This window comes from Molothrus ater, chromosome 2 (assembly GCF_012460135.2).
Source record: "Molothrus ater isolate BHLD 08-10-18 breed brown headed cowbird chromosome 2, BPBGC_Mater_1.1, whole genome shotgun sequence".
NCBI classification, from domain to species: domain Eukaryota; kingdom Metazoa; phylum Chordata; class Aves; order Passeriformes; family Icteridae; genus Molothrus; species Molothrus ater.
Genome location: NC_050479.2, coordinates 10,971,474 through 10,990,972, shown reverse-complemented (window position 1 = coordinate 10,990,972; position 19,499 = coordinate 10,971,474). Strand labels below are relative to the sequence as shown.

At 34.9% G+C, this 19,499-nt stretch overlaps 1 protein-coding gene across 4 annotated transcripts in view; it reads right to left on the bottom strand.

Moving 5' to 3' along the window:
- DMD (dystrophin) overlaps nt 1-19,499 on the bottom strand; it is a 1,044,614-nt gene that overhangs the window by 375,081 nt on the left and 650,034 nt on the right. For all 4 annotated transcript variants that reach the window (XM_054518613.1, XM_036378966.2, XM_036378958.2 and 1 more), the window contains 3 exons: nt 18,722-18,897; nt 6,324-6,471; nt 4,182-4,331 (listed from right to left, as the gene is read on the bottom strand). In XM_054518613.1, coding sequence (XP_054374588.1) covers nt 4,182-4,331; nt 6,324-6,471; nt 18,722-18,897 — 474 coding nt within the window. The remainder of the gene's footprint in view (nt 1-4,181; nt 4,332-6,323; nt 6,472-18,721; nt 18,898-19,499) is intronic.

Here is a 19,499-nt window from a genome sequence, read left to right as displayed (position 1 = left end):
TATACTATTCTTATTTCAAATTGAAAGAACTGAAATCAAACTGCATTCATTTTTCAACAATTTTTCCCCTCCATACCACAAATATCAACAGTAGCAATTGCAGTAGTTCCAGCTGTGAGTTTGAATTAAGTTGCATTGACACGCTGGAAATTTTATGTCATTGCAGGTAATCTATGAATAATTTCTACTCAAGGCAAGTTATAACACATGAACTATAACCTTGTTACGACTTTGTGTTTCTGCACTTTTGGGCCCATCTGTTTTTCTCTACACTTGATCAACCAAGCTAAGACAACCTACGCCTGTTCTGGTGGTACAGAAAATGTTCACAAATTATACCATGTCACTCCACTCTAATTTTTATCTTGTCCACATAGCACAACAAATTGATTTGCTGTGGCAATAAACAGTGAAATAGTCTCTTCAGTGTCTAGTAATTAGAACTAATACTAGTAGACAAATTAAAAGGCAGCAAAACAAAATGTCTCCATCAGGCACTTATAATAACCTTCATAATACATACAGTAGATGTTGTGAAGACTAAGGTGGATAAATGAGGAGAATGCTGATTTTGGCATCCAGCTTACTTTCAGATAATTTAGCTCATTGCTCTTGGCTGACAACAGACCAAGAATAATATTAAAGAGTAATAAACTCCTTCCAGCAAACCTCTGATTCCATGGTTCACTGGTCTCAGACCTAATCTATCAATCCATTTACTGCACAGTAAAAGGTAAGAAACCCATTACAGATCTGTTACATGCCATGGCAGGTGGTATATGACAAGAACTGAATTCATCACAAACTCCAGTGCCAAGTACCCTTTTGTGTGCTTTGAAGCACTAGGTGGTTACCTTACTTGGCTATCACAGCAGAAGATACTTTAAGCTTTGAAAATAAATGAAAAATTCTTGATGTGAAAGCATAAAAATGGTCATAAACCACTTCATTCTTCATAATATTAAGACTTCACAAAGATAGTGCTATTTTCATTTTTACAAGAAATACTGGCTTTGGAGAGGGTACAATAAGTAAAACCAGGATAGAATTTAAAAGTCATGCCTTTCAAATGTGGGCTTTAATCTTCATTCTCTGCCTAAACTACACTGTATTAGGTAACAGCCTATTAGAATCACTATTTAATAAAGTTCTGTAAAGAAACGTGGCATTAAAATCATTATTATCCAAAGGAAGAAAAACTCTCTGCATATCTACTGTCAAGGTCATCAGCACGTGATATAAACACCCAAAAGCAAAGAAAATTCTGAAGTAAAAGCTAAAAAGATACTTTTATGTGACTGCAATTCCCTTCATACTAAATTTCTTTTCTAGGTTATTTCTATTGCTGTAGGGCAACAGTTTCTCTGACTGTAAAGAAGGTTTGAACATGACTTATTTCAAATATGTCACCTTGAAGGTTAAGACTCACAGGTGTTGTCCCCTATTCCCCTTCTTGGCAGATCAAGGCAAAACAAAAATTTGTGATAACTTTAGGAGATATTTGGCCACATCCTCACCTAGTGTAAATTTTCCCAGCTTCTCTGAAGTAAGCAGAATTACTCTAGTGTACACCTTATAAGGACCTATCTAACATTATTTATCTGTCATGTATGTTTCATACCTTGAAAAAAGTATCATCCTGCAAAATAAACAGTAGATTGTTACATGTTCATTTCTAGCAGAGATGCCAGAAAACAAAACTTACAATTTGAAACAAAGGATTAAAGTATAGGATACACTCTTAAGAGGGGGTGGAGAGACAGAAAAGCCCCAGAGAAATCTCTGTGTGATGATGTTTGTCTACTGTGCTTTGAGGAACACAAAAAATATATCCTCATCAAAACCACTGACTACAGAATCCTCCTCAGGTGACCTAAGAAGTTTGCCTGATATAAAAGTGCCCATCCTGTGAGCTTTGGCTCAGAGTAAATATCTGTGGGGTTTTTCCAGCACTTGCATATCCATATCTACAGCAGAACAAATAGAACATTAAGTTCCACTGTCAGGCCGCAGAGTTTCTTTCCATGACTTCTAGTTTTAATTCAGATCCTAGATTTTCAGGGCAGAAAGTGAAACAAATAATTGAGGTTTCCTAAACAAATCATGAGTAACAGCAAAAAATATGAAAATGAAAAAGTAATTATTTTTCCCTTCAGGATCCTTGGGAGAATATTACTGAACCCCAAAATAAGTGTCTAATGTTTTGTTTTGTTTTGCTTTGTTTTCTACATCTGCCAAGATCACAGAGAAAACAGAAAACCTGAGAAAGAGAGCACCTTCAGAGAAGATGTATGGATGTGGTACCGTAATTTTCAAATTCGATTGGTATTGTAATTTTCGAATTCAATTTCTGTTCTTTAAAAAAAATGGACAAAAAACCCACAAGAAAACCAAACCACTGCATTTTGCATATTCTTTACATTTAGAGACCAAGGGACAATGAGAACTCAGTTTTATACGTTATGTGGTAAGTAATCTCCAATGGAAGATTTCTTTCCTTTGTTTATGCTCTTTTAGTAGTAAATGAAATTTTTTAAGTAAGAAATTCCAAGAATAATTATCTTGCCAGACACATTATATCTAGGAGACATAAAATTATAAAAATTCAGTAAATTGTAATGATTCACTAAAGAGTAGTTTTTGTCTCACATATTCCACCCAAACCTAAGGGCTTTCAACAACATTCGTGGTTGCTCTGACTGTGACGGGAGACCAGAAACATTTTGCATCAGCCAGCAGAAAACGAAAATTCCAAGTTTTTAGGTAAATGACTAATCAGTAAAATGCTACATTCAGTGACAAATTGCAGATTTTCTTAATATATATATATGTGATGTGACTAAAAGTTAATTAGTTTCTCCTGAAAACTAATGCTGTCTTTTTAGAATCACAGCTTAGGTATTAACATGGTCCCTGAATTCAGCTATGTATGTGCTTCCTTCAGCCAGTTGATAACATTGTTTTGATCTTGAAGTGTTCTGAATTCTTCTATACAAATTGATTTCAGAAGCCCATTTATAGAGAAAAAGACACTTCTGTCCAACCATTGAAATAATGATTTATGTGTCCAATCTGGAGATTGTGGATGTGATCAATATTTATTATCCACTTTTGCCTGAGTCATTAGCTAATATTCTGAACTTTGCCAGACTGCTCCTGTTAGGAAGAAACTAGTAGGAGTACCACATCAAGTTCCTTTTTATTTCTCAGATCTGTGCTTGAAATTCAACTGTATTCATGGAAATGGTAACAGAATACTCAGGATGTATTCTTGAATAGAAACTCTTTTCAGTAAGGTACTCAGAAGATTATTTTCTCACTTTTCCCCCCTCAGTAGAACAAAACACAATGAATTATTCCTTTTTGCCCCAGCATCCTGGTAACTTTAACAAACAGATACCACAGATTAATGCCCCTGACAGACTTCGCAGTCAGTCTGAACAGAAATCCTTCAACTGATTCTACCTTGATTGTTTCCAAGCAGGGTAATCCATACCTTGGGCAGTAGTTCTCTGGAAAATGCTTTCTATCATTTCTACCATGACAACACTCAAATTATCTACCTCTCTTTACCAGATTTTCTACTCATTTTCACCATTTTTCAACACAAAAATATGCTATTTCCACAATAAAACAGAACAAAGTCCTCCCTTACTACTTTCTATCGTTATGGAGATCCCAGAAAGCAAAATATTTGTTACTTTGTTACACAAAAAACTGAAGTGAATGTTTAAGGCTGGGAGAAATGTGGTGGAAGGTGAAACAGTGGTTGCAGTGTTCACCTTGGGATTGGGAACAGAAGAGATTTGGGAAGCGTTTCCATAAAGAAAATCAAACATTTGCCTCTCACACACCTGAGTCACAAAGCCTGGAATGTTTGCTGTTTCACCAAAAGCAGCAGGCTACAAAAATGATGCTATGCATTCCACCTTTAAGTAGAAGAACTGTAATTTAGTGACTATGTTTGAGTGCAACATCATCACTCTAGTCACTAATGGTCTTGGTTTGCTATCACTGTTTCTCACAGCAGTGTATTGTATCCATTTTTCTTCCTCAGGTTCATTATGCACACAAACATCTCTTCATACAGTGAAAAATTATACATACCAGAAAATATATAATGCAAATATTCGCTGCAGATTAAAATTTTATATCACAGTTATATCAGTAATATGTCTAACCTTTAACAAACGATGGTTAGCCTCCTTGAGTGTGCTCTCAAGCTTATGTTTTTTGTCTGGGTTCAGTGATGCACTTCCAAGTGCTATTCCTCCAGTTTCATTTAATCGTTTCAGTATTCCCTTGTGGGGCGGCAGCTCTCCAACTCTTAACTGGAACAGACAAATACAGCAGTTAAGATGAGCTGTGGTAGGATTTTCAGCTCTCTTTTCTTGACCCTTATTGATTTGTGTATCAGCCAAAGGAATAAACTCAATTCAAGACAAAATAACTGTTGCTTTCTGAATGTAGAAGGCTGAAAAAAAAAAAACCAACCCAAAAGACACTGTATTAGTCAATCAAGTCTAAAGAGAGTTCTATGTGACAGAATACAGGGTTTCTCAGGATATTAATCACTATTACATTATAAATTCCAGACCTGGATACTCAATACTTCATGTATATCAATTTTAATAATCCTTTAATATGGTATGGAGCAAGCACTTTGGAGAAATGTTTTAGTATGTTCCAGGCTGTGAACAGCCACCCAGATGGCATGTGGTGAAAAGCTCTCCACTCCAGTTTAATGTCTTAATTAAGAATGTTCATGTATGTTCACTAAAAAAGAGAAAATAATAAAAAAAAAAAAAGAAAGCAAAAGGAAAAGCAAGGCAGCATCAAAATGATCAAAATGTACCAGTTCTCAAACACATATGTCATTACTGAAAACTTATATTGTCGAAGTAACTTAATTTATCAAGCAAGGTTAATCACACTTCAAGGGTTTTATTGTTCTGGGGTTTTTCTTTGTTTGTTCTTGATTATTAACAAAGGCAGATAGGTATGAAATGAGCCATGCTGCAAAGTAATGCATTATTATTGCCTCCATTAGGATGTATTGCCTTTTGTGCAGCACCAAAAGAAGGTGGACTGTAAAAACAAGATACAAATAAGAGATGCTATCACCTTATATTTGTACTATATATCCCTTAGGAACATTATATAGGAAACATATTTGTGTATGTGAAGAGCGGACCCTTCCTGGTTCTGAACAATCTATTTAGTTTTTAAAGCCTTAATAATTTCTGCAACTGTAAGATGCATCTAACACCCTTTAAAAGAATTTATTTGCCTTGAATCTGATATCCTCAACGACAGAGACTTACAAATTCTCTTACCAACTCAATGGCATCTTCTACTAAACAGAAGGACAAACTCACCACATGGTTGAGTCTCCATTTCATGAAACTGTATTTATCCTATATTTACTTAAAAAGAAACTTGAAGGTAGATTTTTACTAAATAATCCTTTAGATTGGTTTTTGTTAACTTTGTTGTGAGAAGGATAGAACAAACTGAAAAGTTTTCTTCAGATTCTTTAATGCTCTATTCATCACTAGTTGAATTTGTTAAACTTGGATTTACAAAAAGGATAACTAGGTCCTTAACCTCAAGGGAGGATAGAAAAACCTTTAGGCATATATTCTATAAGTAATATGCATTTTCCAATTACAGTTTAATTTATTGTTGTATAATTAATTAAAAATAGCTATTCTACTGAACACATTTCAAAAGACTAAACAGAAAAACTTCTGACTTCTGTTGAATATTTTCATCAGCATTATCAAACTCTAACATATCTGTGAAAATATTCCAGCCGTTAAAAACAAATATTTAATATTCTGATGGGGGTTTTTTAAGTATTCTAAAAAATAAGTCACCTAGATGTTTAGTCTAGAAAATGTTGCAGTGATATTTTAATGAGTTGACATTTATAATTATGCATGCAGTTCTGGATCCTCTTGTGAAATACTGAATACCATTTAATAAGTGAGAAGCTATAAAATGTTATCAAGACACCAATAGAGAATGCTATACATATAAACCAGTCATATTCTGAGTTAAGAAATGAGGATGAAAAAGATAACAATTAATTTCCTAGTTTTGGGATATTTTTCTTTCAGTAGGTTTTCCATTAGTCTTCTGGTGTTAGTATGATCAATATATATTTGTACCTGGGTTTTGAAAGTACCAGCTTTGATTTGTCTAAAAAGTTATATGGATGCTGTGTTTGATGTCAGAAACCATTTTGGAAAATAGCTCTTAATTTCCTTCAGTGTAGAATTGATAAAGTAAGAAAATATTAGGAATAGAGCTTACAATACCTTTACTTTGCTCAGGCAGTCTCTCAACTGGTCTTCATTCCCTCGTTCAAGGGGAGTACAAATAATGTTCTCTGTTTCCTCTAACCATAAAATCAACTTGTTCAAATCCTCTTGAAATTCTGATAAAATATTCTTTTCTTCTTCTATCCTGCAATAAAAATGTGAAATTAATGTTTTTATAAATTTATTTTTATATTGAAGTGCTTATCCATACTGAAGGATGACAGATAACTAATTCTTCGAATTTATACTAATTATTTTTATAAGCGGGCCACAAATTTCGTCATATCAAAAATACAGACAAACACCAATGCTCTTTTAACATGGCATTAAATTTATTTTAAAAGAAAAGATCAAGGCATAATTTGCAACACCACTAAATTCACCTTCCAAATTACATATGGCAGGTAGCAAACAACCACACCAGAAAGAAAGGAGCTAAGTATTCAGACTAAAATTTTGTTTGAAGTACAGGCAGGGAAGCCCAGTGTCAACAACTCAACAACTAAAAATTCTAGCATGGAGTGTTACCAAACTGAACCTGTTAAACCTGACACAGACCCATTTGGACATATTAAACAAGATATTTCAGTAAGTGTGCCATGCACTTTGGTGTTAAGATTCACAAAAAGTAGGTAAGGTTCACAGTTGATAAGTAGGAATAAGATGGGACTCACAACACCTAACTTTAGATATCTACTCTTCATCTCCAACTCATCTGCTCATTTTCACCATGACTCTATAAATATACTGAGATGTGAACTTTTGTGCAAAAGCTTCTGAAGTTATCAAGAGATGCAGGCAAAAAAAATTTCAAGAGCAGCAGGGAAGAGCATTGGTAGAATGTGAACGCTTGGGATTAACATTTTGAGTGGGCCCTTCTAAAGGAGAAAAATTATGATTTGTATAAAAATACTTGTAATTCAACCACCAAAATTATTCACACACTGAGAATTACCTGTATGGAAAGATGAAATATTAAATACTTATCAAAATTAAAGAGCAGATCCTGCAAGGTGTGATATTTTTATTATGCCAATTTCCTCTGATACACAACTTGTTCATGTAGTATCAGGACATTCACACTCACACAAAGGCCTGAAGATATTCATTCCTTCTGTTGGGGCATAACTGGCCCAACTACACTGGTATGACAAGCAGCTGTCCTGTTTTAGAAGGTGCCATAAAGAATCAAAAAAACCCAAACTGCTCCCAGATTCATTTCTGGAGCCTTCCACCAGAGGACTGTGTATGACACAGAGTGTTGCAGCAGAGAATGTTTAACTGCCCCCTTCCCAGGGGAGGTACCTGGACATTCCACCTGAACATATTGAACTTTATGTTGTGCAGGCTTCCCTCACACCCAATGGCTCAAGACTGAGATCATCACTTTGACCAATGGGCATCAAAATTTCAACAATCAAATCTAATTGCCTGATCCACTGATGGGCATTTCTTTCTTTCCTCTTCACTCTTATACTTTCTTCTTCTTTCTTTTCCTTATACATTTTCTTAAGTGATATCTTTACACCTCTGTATTGCTTCATTTATATAGATAATAACCAAAATGGCTACAAACCTCTTTCCCACTGCAATCAAATTGTTCTAAAATAAGCTTGCCATGCGTACGTAGATAATTGGTCATCGAGTGCTGTTGTTTCACTCTAATCTGTTTCACTCTAATCTGTTGTTGTTTCAATCTAATCTGCCCAAAGGGATCTATTAATAACAAGAACCTCAGTTCCTCTGCCTTCAGGAGTGGGTTGTAACAATATCTGACCTAAACCTCCCTTGGCCCAATTTGATGTCATGCTCTGTGGTCCTATCCTTTGTCTCTGGGGGGAAGGGACCAGCCCTTACCTCACTACAACCTTATTTCAGGGACTTGCAGAGAGTGATAAGATCTCCCCTCAGCTTCCTTTACCAAAGTTTATTTTCAACACATAAAAGTCAGTATTCATAACTACACTTAGAGTACAAAAATGCTGGTTGTAATTTATATATAAACTGAAATATTTGGAAAATTTGCGCTGCTCTGAACAGGATCTCAATATAGTTCTAGATCAAGCTCCTGGTTTAGATCTAGAATGGATTTTAAATCAGCAGATTTATTTGTTTTTGTTCTTAAAACAGTGTATCTTAATATTTGCTAGATTTATAAGCGCAACACTGTTTTGTTGTTTTGTTGGGGTTTTTTTTAAGCTCAGAAACAAGTTACTCTGGAGTATCTGCCTACAGATTAAGCAAATATTAACTAATGGTTGCAAATTGTTCTTTAGAGGGAAAAGTAAGAGATTATATTTACTGTGAAAACAACAAAATTCTCCAAAACTATTTACACTTATATATAAATTATATATATAAGTATATATATTATACGCATATACACACACACATATACACATTTATACAAATACATCAAAAGAGCAAAAGAATTAACAGCCCTACTTTCTTGGTTTTATCTTAGATTTTCTAATGGAATCACACATGAATATTTTCATGAACTGCCATTTGCCCAGGATTTCTGGAAATGTTACTGATATCAACAAAAAATGCTGATGCTCCTAGATATAGGAATATTTATTGTACTAATATATCTATTTACTACAACTCTGGATTACAAGTCTTATGGAGTACTCTTATACAGACAGAAATTCTGGACCTTTCCGATATGGACAATTACCATTTGGTTGCACAGGTCATGCAAAACAGAACCAACTTTACAGCATCCCACCTATTGCACTGTTCTTTGCTGACAAGTGTTCATGTTCATGACTTGAGAGGTCATGTGCTCTTCTCAAGCCAAAATAGGTCATCTAAAATCAACTTATCAAAACATTTGTTTCTTTGAAAATCCATCAGATGTTAATCTATAGCACTGCAACTATCTAATCCATAGCACTGGAACTATAAAAATGGAGAAAAACTAACTTCCTGTAGTCCTGAAAGCAGAAGTACAACTTCAAATCTTTCTGAGGAAGTATCCCTCCCTGCTCCAGTTATGCAAATCTGAGAATCAGAGTTCGAGTGTTATAGCATAAGCCACATAATAAAACCTCTGTCTCTCAACCTGACCAGGTACTCCAGAACCCAAGCTCTCAGCAACAGCTTCTCATTTTTCTGGTTTCCTCTCACTTCTACTCATTTGTGAAGTGCATAGCTCAGTGGAGATATTATGTGATGGTACCCTGAGGATAAACCTGAGAAAGATCCAAGTTTAAATACGTTAATTCTGGCACAGAAAAGGCATAGCATTCAACTCAATACACCCGAGAGCAAATTTATTGAGCTGCATAGTATTTTAAATGAGAAATCAAAAAGATTTCTTGTCTCCTAGAAGAGATAGCAATTGGCAAGATTCCATTTTCATCTTAAGTATACTGTCAGTTTTATCACCCTTATGAATTGAGCTGCAAGTCTTAAAACATTAAAAGTTTTCCTAGTCATGAAGGAAAGAATTTTTTACTTTGATGACTAATTTAAATACTGATCAGTAGGATAAGAATGTTTTTTAACCTAAGACTTTCCAGGAATACTTTCAGAGACGTTTTATGCATATATATATATATATATATTTATATATATATATATATATATATATAAATCTATTATCTATTGTCATCTATTATATATTATCTATATGTTATCTATTATCTATTTTATATATATACATATTTAATATATGTGTGTGTGGGTCATTCTGTGTGTGTGCTTACACAGAAGGGTTTCAGAGTTCAGAAAAAAAATAAAATTCCATAGATCTACTTTATTCTAATCAGGAACAACATGCAGTTAAGGAATTTAAAGGTTCATTGCAATTACCAGGATGTGCAGGTGCACCTTATAATTTACTTCACCATCTCTTCTTGACCTGCTAGAATGTCACTTCTATTATAAATAACACCCTGCAAGGCAAGTGTCATATTATGCAAGATGCTAAAACAAAGTGCTCTGTGTTAGCTGAACCGGTTAATCAAATTAAAAGTTTTAACTCAATGACTGATTACACCTTTTGAACAAACTGAGTTCTATCACCATAATTACCTTTGGAACAACACACACATGTAATTTCTAGGTGTTTAAATTCATTGTGGCAATGAAAAATTAACATTTAGTTTACTTAGGGAGTATGGGCTTTCAAATCCAAGGCTAAACAAGCTGGAGTAAGGAACATGAGCCACCAGTCAAGTCAGGCATGGACAGAGCAAGACAAAGGAGTTGGGATATGACTTGCTGGTGAAGCAGGTGACTGAGGAATAAGATATAATTCCAGCACCTGGCCCTATGGAGCCAAGCAGATCCATCTCCAGCACAGGTCTTCAAGCTGCTATATTCAACTGCTGTACCCTTAAAAACCAACCTAAGTTCCCAAAAAAACTTTTAAGCTCCTTCTCTGTTGACAAAAAGTTTATTTTATTAACCCTGAAATATAACCCATTTTGATTGATGGAAGATTCTCAAACTATAGAAGAGAAGCACGGAATTTCATATGCAACTTTTTCTCTTCTACACAAGTGCTATTCATAGGAAAATTACTTTGTATTTTTCATAGTAACAAATAGATTTCTGTTTATATTCTAAATTCATAGGGTCCCTTTATCAACTGCTCTGAATGCACATCTTTTTATGGGAGTCTTACATGCATTATACTTTTGGAAGCAAATGTATCAATATTCAGTTTTTAATACTAAGTAGTAAATTAATTATTTTTCCTAATTGCATTTTGTATACATGATAATTGATAGATTAGGGATTAGTTTTCCTACCATAATTGAATCAATAACAAATTCTTATGTTAGTCTACAAAATAACATGGAATTTTTTTTTTCAAACTATCATTAATCCTTAGTTATATTTGTTAACTACTATATAAACATTCATGGCCTATATCAGGAAGCTTTTATTTCCATGTGCAGTGTCAAGAAACCACGTGAAATATATATTGCAGCTCAAGTATTTTCTCTATAGTCAACAATGTGATAGCAATGCCATAGCAACCCATAAATAGTTATTGAAACACATCAGATGTTTAGAGTTTGTAACTGCACATGAGTGGTGTCAGATTTATTTGGGAGGTGTCAGCAAGAGAAATAAAATATATAATCATAGGAGTAGGACCGTACTGCAGTAGATCTGCACTTGTGATTCATGTTCCCATCTGTAAGTCCAATAATATTTTGGTGCCTTTCACTTTTTAACAGTCAGTTGTCAATTCTGTATTTATTGTGTTTCTAAAATTAGGAATTAATGTGTTTAGTAGCTGCTACTAAGAATATGAGGCCACCAAAATGGTAACAAAAATGTAGAGACAATATTTACCAAAAAAAATTTCATTTTCATTCTTTCTCTAAAGAAAGAATGGATAAATATTCTTCATTAGGGTAAGGAACTTTAAATAAGTGAAACTAAAATAGCACATAAACTTTAGAATATGTATTTAGATGTAAATACTAAACAGTAAGACATTTAATTAACCTGTTTGTAAACACAATACAAATTTATGCCATGTATTCTTTTCTAGTGATTCATTTTAAGAAATCTGGACAGTCAAAAAAAGAAAATTCAGAAAAATTCAATATGTAGCTAATTATGTGCTGTAAAGAAAAAATATATTTATTGACATAACTGTCATAAAATCTCTTCATCCTAAATCAGTTTTTAAACTGCAACTAGAAGATAATCACAGCCTTCAATATGCTGAGTTTTCAAGTAAAGGAAAACAATCACTTGCAGCTAGTGTGTTATGGAAGAAAAAGAATACCTAAGATATTTATTAAAAATATTAAAAAGTATATTTACTTCATAACAATTAATTTTTAATCAGAATAGAAAGTTGTATTTTTGTATTCAGGAAAGTACTTGGACGTCTTCTGGTAAACAGCCTTTCTTCTGTCATTCTTTCCATAATTACTTCAAATTCGCTTGGGTAGAGATCTGAACAGGCAGTCTGCAGGTTCAAACTCATTAAAAGTGTAAATGTATTTGCAGCTAAAATAATGGAAAAATTCTCTTCCATTCAACTGAATCCAATTTTAACAAATGTCAGATCGTGATGAATAAAAAACCCCAAACTGATTACTTCTGAAACATTGAAGGAATCTATTTCCTGGGCATCTGTTTTCAAAAATTACACAAGAAAGTTTTCGCAAAAGTGAAAAAGACCAACCAGCATTACTGTTACAAGTCTTTCCAGAGCCACATTTATGAGTCATCCCCTTCTCAAGCTCCTCTGTCAGATGCTGCTTCTCCTCCTATGTACATTCCCTTGGCTATCCCTGCCTGGTCACGTGTTCCAGAAAGAGCAGCACCAAGCTGCAGGCACAGCCCTGGGGTTTGCTGCACACTGTGGCCCTGATGGCAAATCACCACATCCCTAAATCACCCAAAACTCAGATGATGTCCCAGGGGCACATCTCAGAGCAGACACAGCGTGCTGTGGCCTGATGTCTCTCAGGGGATGAAAAGGCAGAGCAAGCTTCTGTTGGTGCAGTTTAGAAGATTTAGTATTCAAAATGATTGCTGGAGTATGAAGAGGGAGACACAGACACTTTGTATTTCCCCTCTTTTGTCTGGGCTTAGTAGCATCTATTCAAAGGGCCTTTGTGACTTCCTGTGGTCTCCGAAGTCTCCATTTCAGATTCATGCTGTACTAGAGTACAAACTCCAACTTTTCCAAAAACATGTCTTTTGTAGCAAAATGTTAACAAAAAAATCAATTAAATTCCCAATTTGCTAACTACCAGTGTATCAGACTTTCAATCAAGCTCCACTTTATTCAACTGCCTGGTGTGTTTCAAAGTTTTTAGTAAGATAAAATGACTAGATGTGCTAAAATTACATTCTCATCTAATTCTTAGCAGGATGGATTAGACTGCAAGATACAGAAACTTTAAACACTGAATTCAAACTTCTACAGCTTTGAAACTCTTAGATAAAGGCAAGTGGAAGATAACATCCTACGCAAACATAACTCAAGCATAACCTCTTGATCTTCAGTACCAAAGAAAGGAGATTCAAAGTCAATTTTAAGTCTGTGCTTTGCCTGGGATCAGCATTTGACCTTTTAAAACTGAAAATCAACTCCTTTTTACTGAAGAGCAGTACGAGTTCCTCAAATTGTTTTGAGATTTAGTTTGTTTTCTTGTCTGTTTTTAATTAAGTTGACCTTTTGCAGTCCAAATAATTCTTATTCATTAAAACTGTCAGTCCATCAATGAGATTAATATCAGCATCTAGTGAACCTATGATCAGTTTCAGCAATTTATAGAATATCATGGTTTTGATATGGTTTACAGTTCTTATTATTCAGGTAGTTTATTATTTATTCCAAATTATTTTTGAAAACTGAATTAACACGGTGAAACTTTTTGAATTATATCCTGTTTAAATCTTTCCAAGTTAGCTTGAAACCATGGGGTTCATGGTGGTTACAGGAAATATTTTGAATTTACAGGGTCTTTATTAATGCAGTGATAGTATTATGAATAAATAGTAGACCATTTCACCATACAACCTCAGGAAAACTGCAAAGCAATTTTGGAGAATTTTCCCACTCCTGCCCAAAATATAATCAATGACCCAGAACATGAAAAATACCCAAGTGTTTCAGAAAAGCCCAGAGAGCCATCAGCACTGGGGACAGGAGATGGTGGTTAAGGGGAACACAGAAGACAGGCCATTTTCTTTACTCCATTCACCTCATACTCTCCCAGGATCCACGGACGCTAGGTTAAGAATTGTGTAGGGCTGAGTTGTGATATTTTCCTTCATAACCTTCTGTGGCACATCTTGGATATTCCTAAACCATAATGTAAATCTTAAATCCATTTTACCATCTCTTACATTTCCAACAAGGAATCTTCCCTTCTAGGTACTGAGGAATTAGGTCAATAACATTCTGTTCCACTTACACTTTACCCATCAGTTCAACTTTGTAAACCTCAGTCATAACCCTCCTGAGGTTTCTCTCCAGACTGAAGATCCCCACCTGCTTAGTCCCCCCTGCTTAGTGCAGCCACTCCAATCCTTGGCTCATTTCATCTGCCTCCCCCTATGAATATTTTCTGTGTGCCCTTTGTATCCTTTGACATGCACAGAGCTCTGCACACAGTAACCAACATGAGTACACTACAGTGTTTGATATCACCAAAACAGTTTTTTTTTGGTTTGTAATACCCTTGCTGATGCAACCTAAAGCACTATGGCTTTTTCTTTTGCTGCCACCCCATCCTGTGCCTGTAAACACTTTCAGCAATAAGGTCAGGATCACGTTTTGGAGTTGTAACAAGCTCAGCATCATTTAAGTATGGGATAGTCTGTTTGTCTGAAATATTCCTTGCCTCACATTTGTCTCTGATCGAGATCATCTGCCACTTGTTGCCCATCTGCTCAGTTTTGGAGTTCCCACTATCAACTCAGCCTTTGACTACCTGAGGCATAATGTCATCAGCATTCTTTGAAATGTCACCATGCACCTCATGTCTCCAACAAATTTCTCACATTCATGCACCTCCTAAAAATATCTGTATCACTTTCTGTTACTCCTGTAATTGCTTCCCTCCTCCCCTCAGCCCCAGCTGATCTTTGAATTCAGTTTGAAAAATATATCTAGAAGGGACCGTCAATGTGCCACATAAAAGTTCAAAACTTCATGTAAAACTGTGCAGGATTATCAAAATCAATTTCTTTGGGTAAGAAAATAGCAAAAACAGAGCTTACAATATATAAAGTTTCCTTGCCAAATAATGCTTAGCAGCATTACACTTGAATCTGAAATCACTAACAGATTTCATTTCTGGAATCCATTCAATTGCTAATTTCTTGCCACTTTATCTTGAGATTTGCTGAGCAAAAAAATGTAATAGGAAAAAAAATTTCAGCTGATCACTACTCTGAGCTACTGAGAGTTAACTTTAAAGCAGAGCATATTGTATTAACTACAAAGAATAAAAATTGAAACCTATTAAAATTATTATTATTATAGTCAGTTTTCTTTTCTGTTTGAAGAAGGTTCTAAATGTTAATATCTATTTTATTTTTCTTTGAAATTATTATATGAAGATGTGTTATACCAGGTCTGCTCTCCCTTCAGTATCACCTTCATTAAATATGGTTTTAAAATGTTCCTCCCATTTTCTCATTCTCAAAATTGACTTTAATAACATTATTTTAACTATGAAAATTTAATTTTTAGGAAACATAGACAAAAATAAAAGGACTATTAAAACTTATGTGAGTCACAATATAAGCATTCTGACTTTACAGGTGGTTTGGGTTTTTTTCAATAGTCCATTAAAGCTGTTCTGAAAAAGAGAAATCGAATATGTCAATTTACCTATATTTTTTGTAATTTATATTCTACTCATATATTTAGATAAATTTGACATAGTACCAACATATGCATTGGACAATGCCATAACTATATTAGCTTTAGCTCTTTGGACTGCAAGCAGAGGCCTCTTCTTTTAACTTTTGTTTGCCTCATGCTTTGATCTTAAAGATAAGTTAAAGCATTTTGGGTGACATGGGTTTCAAGTCCTAAAAAGAGAGAATCTGACTGTACCCAAAACCGAATTAGGACAAATAATGAAAAACTTAAAGATGTCAAAGCATAAGAGTTATGCAAATCCCATGTCACCATGGTTATATAAAGACCATGCAGCTGATAAGCCTGTGGTCTTTTCATGTCCAGGTTCATCAATAATTGAGACCTACTTAGAACACAACACTTTTTCCTGTCAACCAGGTTTCTTTCCTTTGAAAATTCACTATAGAAGAGTGAAAAAGAGAAAAGGGAGAGGAGAGGAGAGGAGAGGAGAGGAGAGGAGAGGAGAGGAGAGGAGAGGAGAGGAGAGGAGAGGAGAGGAGAGGAGAGGAGAGGAGAGGAGAGGAGAGGAGAGGAGAGGAGAGGAGAGGAGAGGAGAGGAGAGGAGAGGAGAGAAAAAAGAAAAGAAAAGAAAAGAAAAGAAAAGAAAAGAAAAGAAAAGAAAAGAAAAGAAAAGAAAAGAAAAGAAAAGAAAAGAAAAGAAAAGAAAAGAAAAGAAAAGAAAAGAAAAGAAAAGAAAAGAAAAGAAAAGAAAAGAGAAAAGAGAAAAAGAAAACACATGTGTGGTGACAAAAGTTAGGATAGCAGGTGTTTCCAAGACCTGGGAGCAAAAAGCATTCCCTGTCTCTGGCACAGCCAAGACTGGGAGGTGAATAGAAGCATCCTGATGCACATGAGTCTCACTGAAGTACACCAGGAACATTTCTATCAGTGTAACACAACACTATCTGTATTCCTCCCAGTGCAGTGCTATTATTCATGCAAAGTTCACTAACTGAGGTCTCTGCAATCATTTTCCTCTAAATTACACAAGCTGTCATTCTAGAGGAAAACAAAACCAATCGGTCAACATACTAAACAGAACAAAAGGGGGAAAACGTGCAAGTGTTTAAGAACCTTCATCTAGGGAACATAATTGGATTATTCCCACTTAACAAATCCTAGGCTTCCTTAAAATGCAGAATGTGCCAAGAAATTCTATGTAATATTCTAACACTGCATTAAGCCAAAAGAACATTCAGTTAGACATTTCTACCGATATATGAACGGATGAAGAATAGCAGTCTTAACCAGAACAGGAATATATTTTATATGCTCAGACAAAGCTCAACCACAAATCTCTTTCTTCTGTGTTGCCATAGCAGATTACAGGGCTGTTAAAATGATGTGTTATTATTTTGTGTTAGCACTTACATAACAAGTTAATGCTTGGAAACACAGATGAGTTTCCAATGTACAAAAGAACAGCTTTTTATGTGACAAATAAAGGCCAAGGACTCCCTCGTGCAGCAAATAACAGTACCATCAACACCTGGAAATACAGCAGAAATAATTATTTAAACTTCTGACAGCTATGGATTATTTGCTGCATCTCCTTCTTTTAACACAGAATTATTTAGGTTGGAAAAGACCTTCAGGACCATTGAGTCCAACCATTAACCCAGTAGTACTCCCATCCCTAAACCATGTCCCTTAGTGACACATCTACATGTCTTCTAAATACCACTGGGAAACCTTATAGCACTTTCCAGTACCCAAAGGGGAACTTCAGGAAGGCTGAAAAGAGACTTTTCACAGGGCTATGTAGTGATAGGACAAAGGAGAATTGCCTTAGTACAAAAGAGTGTTTAGATTAGATATTAAGAAGAAATTATTTGCTTCTGTGTTGTGAGGCACCAAAATAGGTTGTCCAGAGAGATTGTGGAGTTAAAATCACTGGAAGTTTTCAAGGCCAGGCTGGATGAGGCTCTGGGAAACCTGATCTAGTAGAGATTTCACTGTCTATGCCAGAGGGGTTGGAGCTCAATGAACTTTAAGTTCCCTTTCAACCTCAATCATTCTGTGATTCTATGGTGACTCAATGACTACCTTGGGCAGCCTGTTCCAACGACTGATAACATGCTCCAAGTGAAACTTTAATCATGATTAGGCTCAGTAATAACCCTCCAGGACACTCCCTTTTTGATGCTAGTAAACATTTTCACAGCTTTTTCGCCTCAGTGGCTCTGAACAGAAAAATGACACATCAGAAGTAAAAAAATCTTGTTGCACACTACCAGTTCTTCTAGTACATCACCAGTACTGATCAATATATCTCTATAAGGAATATTCTGTGATTTTAAAAAAACATGCATGACGAAAGCTCTACCTGTATTTTCTACTGTATTTTAAAGCAGAATGGCATATCCAGCTAGGCGTAGCATCTAGGTTAAGAACATGCTCTTTAATAAAACCTATCTTTTTTTTTTACATTGGAAATTCTCTTTTTAAAGGTATAAAACTATTTTTGTATTATCTGTAACTCAAACGCTCTAGCTTTCTGTGCCTGCATGAGAAGAACAAATTTATCTAAAAGTGATCATAAATAATATTAAATTGATAAATCCATTTTCTTAAATCCAGCCTATGAAATGTAGATGTTAATGGCATTGATTTTTATAGATGAAATAGATTAGGATTATCTTTTTAAATTAACCAAGGTATTATTAGTATTACAGAGATGTGCTTTAATGACATGCAATCAAACAGAAAGATTATAACCAGTAAATTCTGTACTGTTCCACTTAAAATTGAGCAGTTATGGATGCTTGTTTAGTTCTTTTAAACATTAGGGGTTAAAAGATAAAAATATGGAGTTTGGAAGGGAGTGGTGGTCACTGACAGGAGTAAGTAGAAAATAATTAAACAAATTATAGTGTATGAACAATTTATAGGATGCAAATTTCAATTAGTGATAATTCCTTTTATATTTGAAAAGTCTAGATGTTGAGAGGTCCTTTGAAATTTCAAGCCAGAATCAAATCTAGAACAACTAAAAATAATTTCATGATATTTTTACCCTCTTTTAACCTACCTCTTTTTTTTCTCTACCAACTGTCTGCAGATCTCCTTCCACCGGTTATTCAAACTTTCCAGTTGTTCCTTCAGCACCTTGGCATCTGCCTTTGATGACTGCTCAATAATCTCTTCACCAGTTGCATTCAATGTTTTGACAACAGTTTGCTGCTGCCCAATGCCATCCTGAAGCTCCTGCAAAATACCCAACACAATCACATCTTCATAAGGAAGTTAAGTATGAAAAAAATGCTTTATCACATTCTGGAAAGGTGGAAAGAGGTGAAAGTTTTTGCTCTCCTCTGAATTCCAAATGAAAAATCCAAGATGAGTAGGCATAAGGACACCTCATTATTTTTAGCAAATACCTTTCAGTACATCTCTGCAACCTTTTATCCCCTTTTGTATTGCTTCTACTAGAGAGCATTGCAGTATACTCTGCACATCAATAAAATAACAGTTGTGACCAAATGTACTTCTACACACCCAAAGGTATATATCAAATATAAGAGTTTACAAAGCATGGTAAGATTTAAACTGCAAAATGTGCAAAATTCCTATTAGCTATAAACTCAAATAAAAAATGTCAGGAAAGCAGAGACTGTACAACTTCTGATTCCATTAAAGGACAGCTTCTTCTCCAATTGTGAGAAGCCAAACACTCGTGGTTTTTTGTTTGGTTTTGGTTTTGCTTTGGGGTTTTGGTTTGGTTTTTTTTTGTTTTTTTTTTTTTTTTGCAGAGGGGGAGGTTGGTTTTGTTGTTGCTGTTGTTTTTTAGGTTTGGTTTGGAGTTTGGA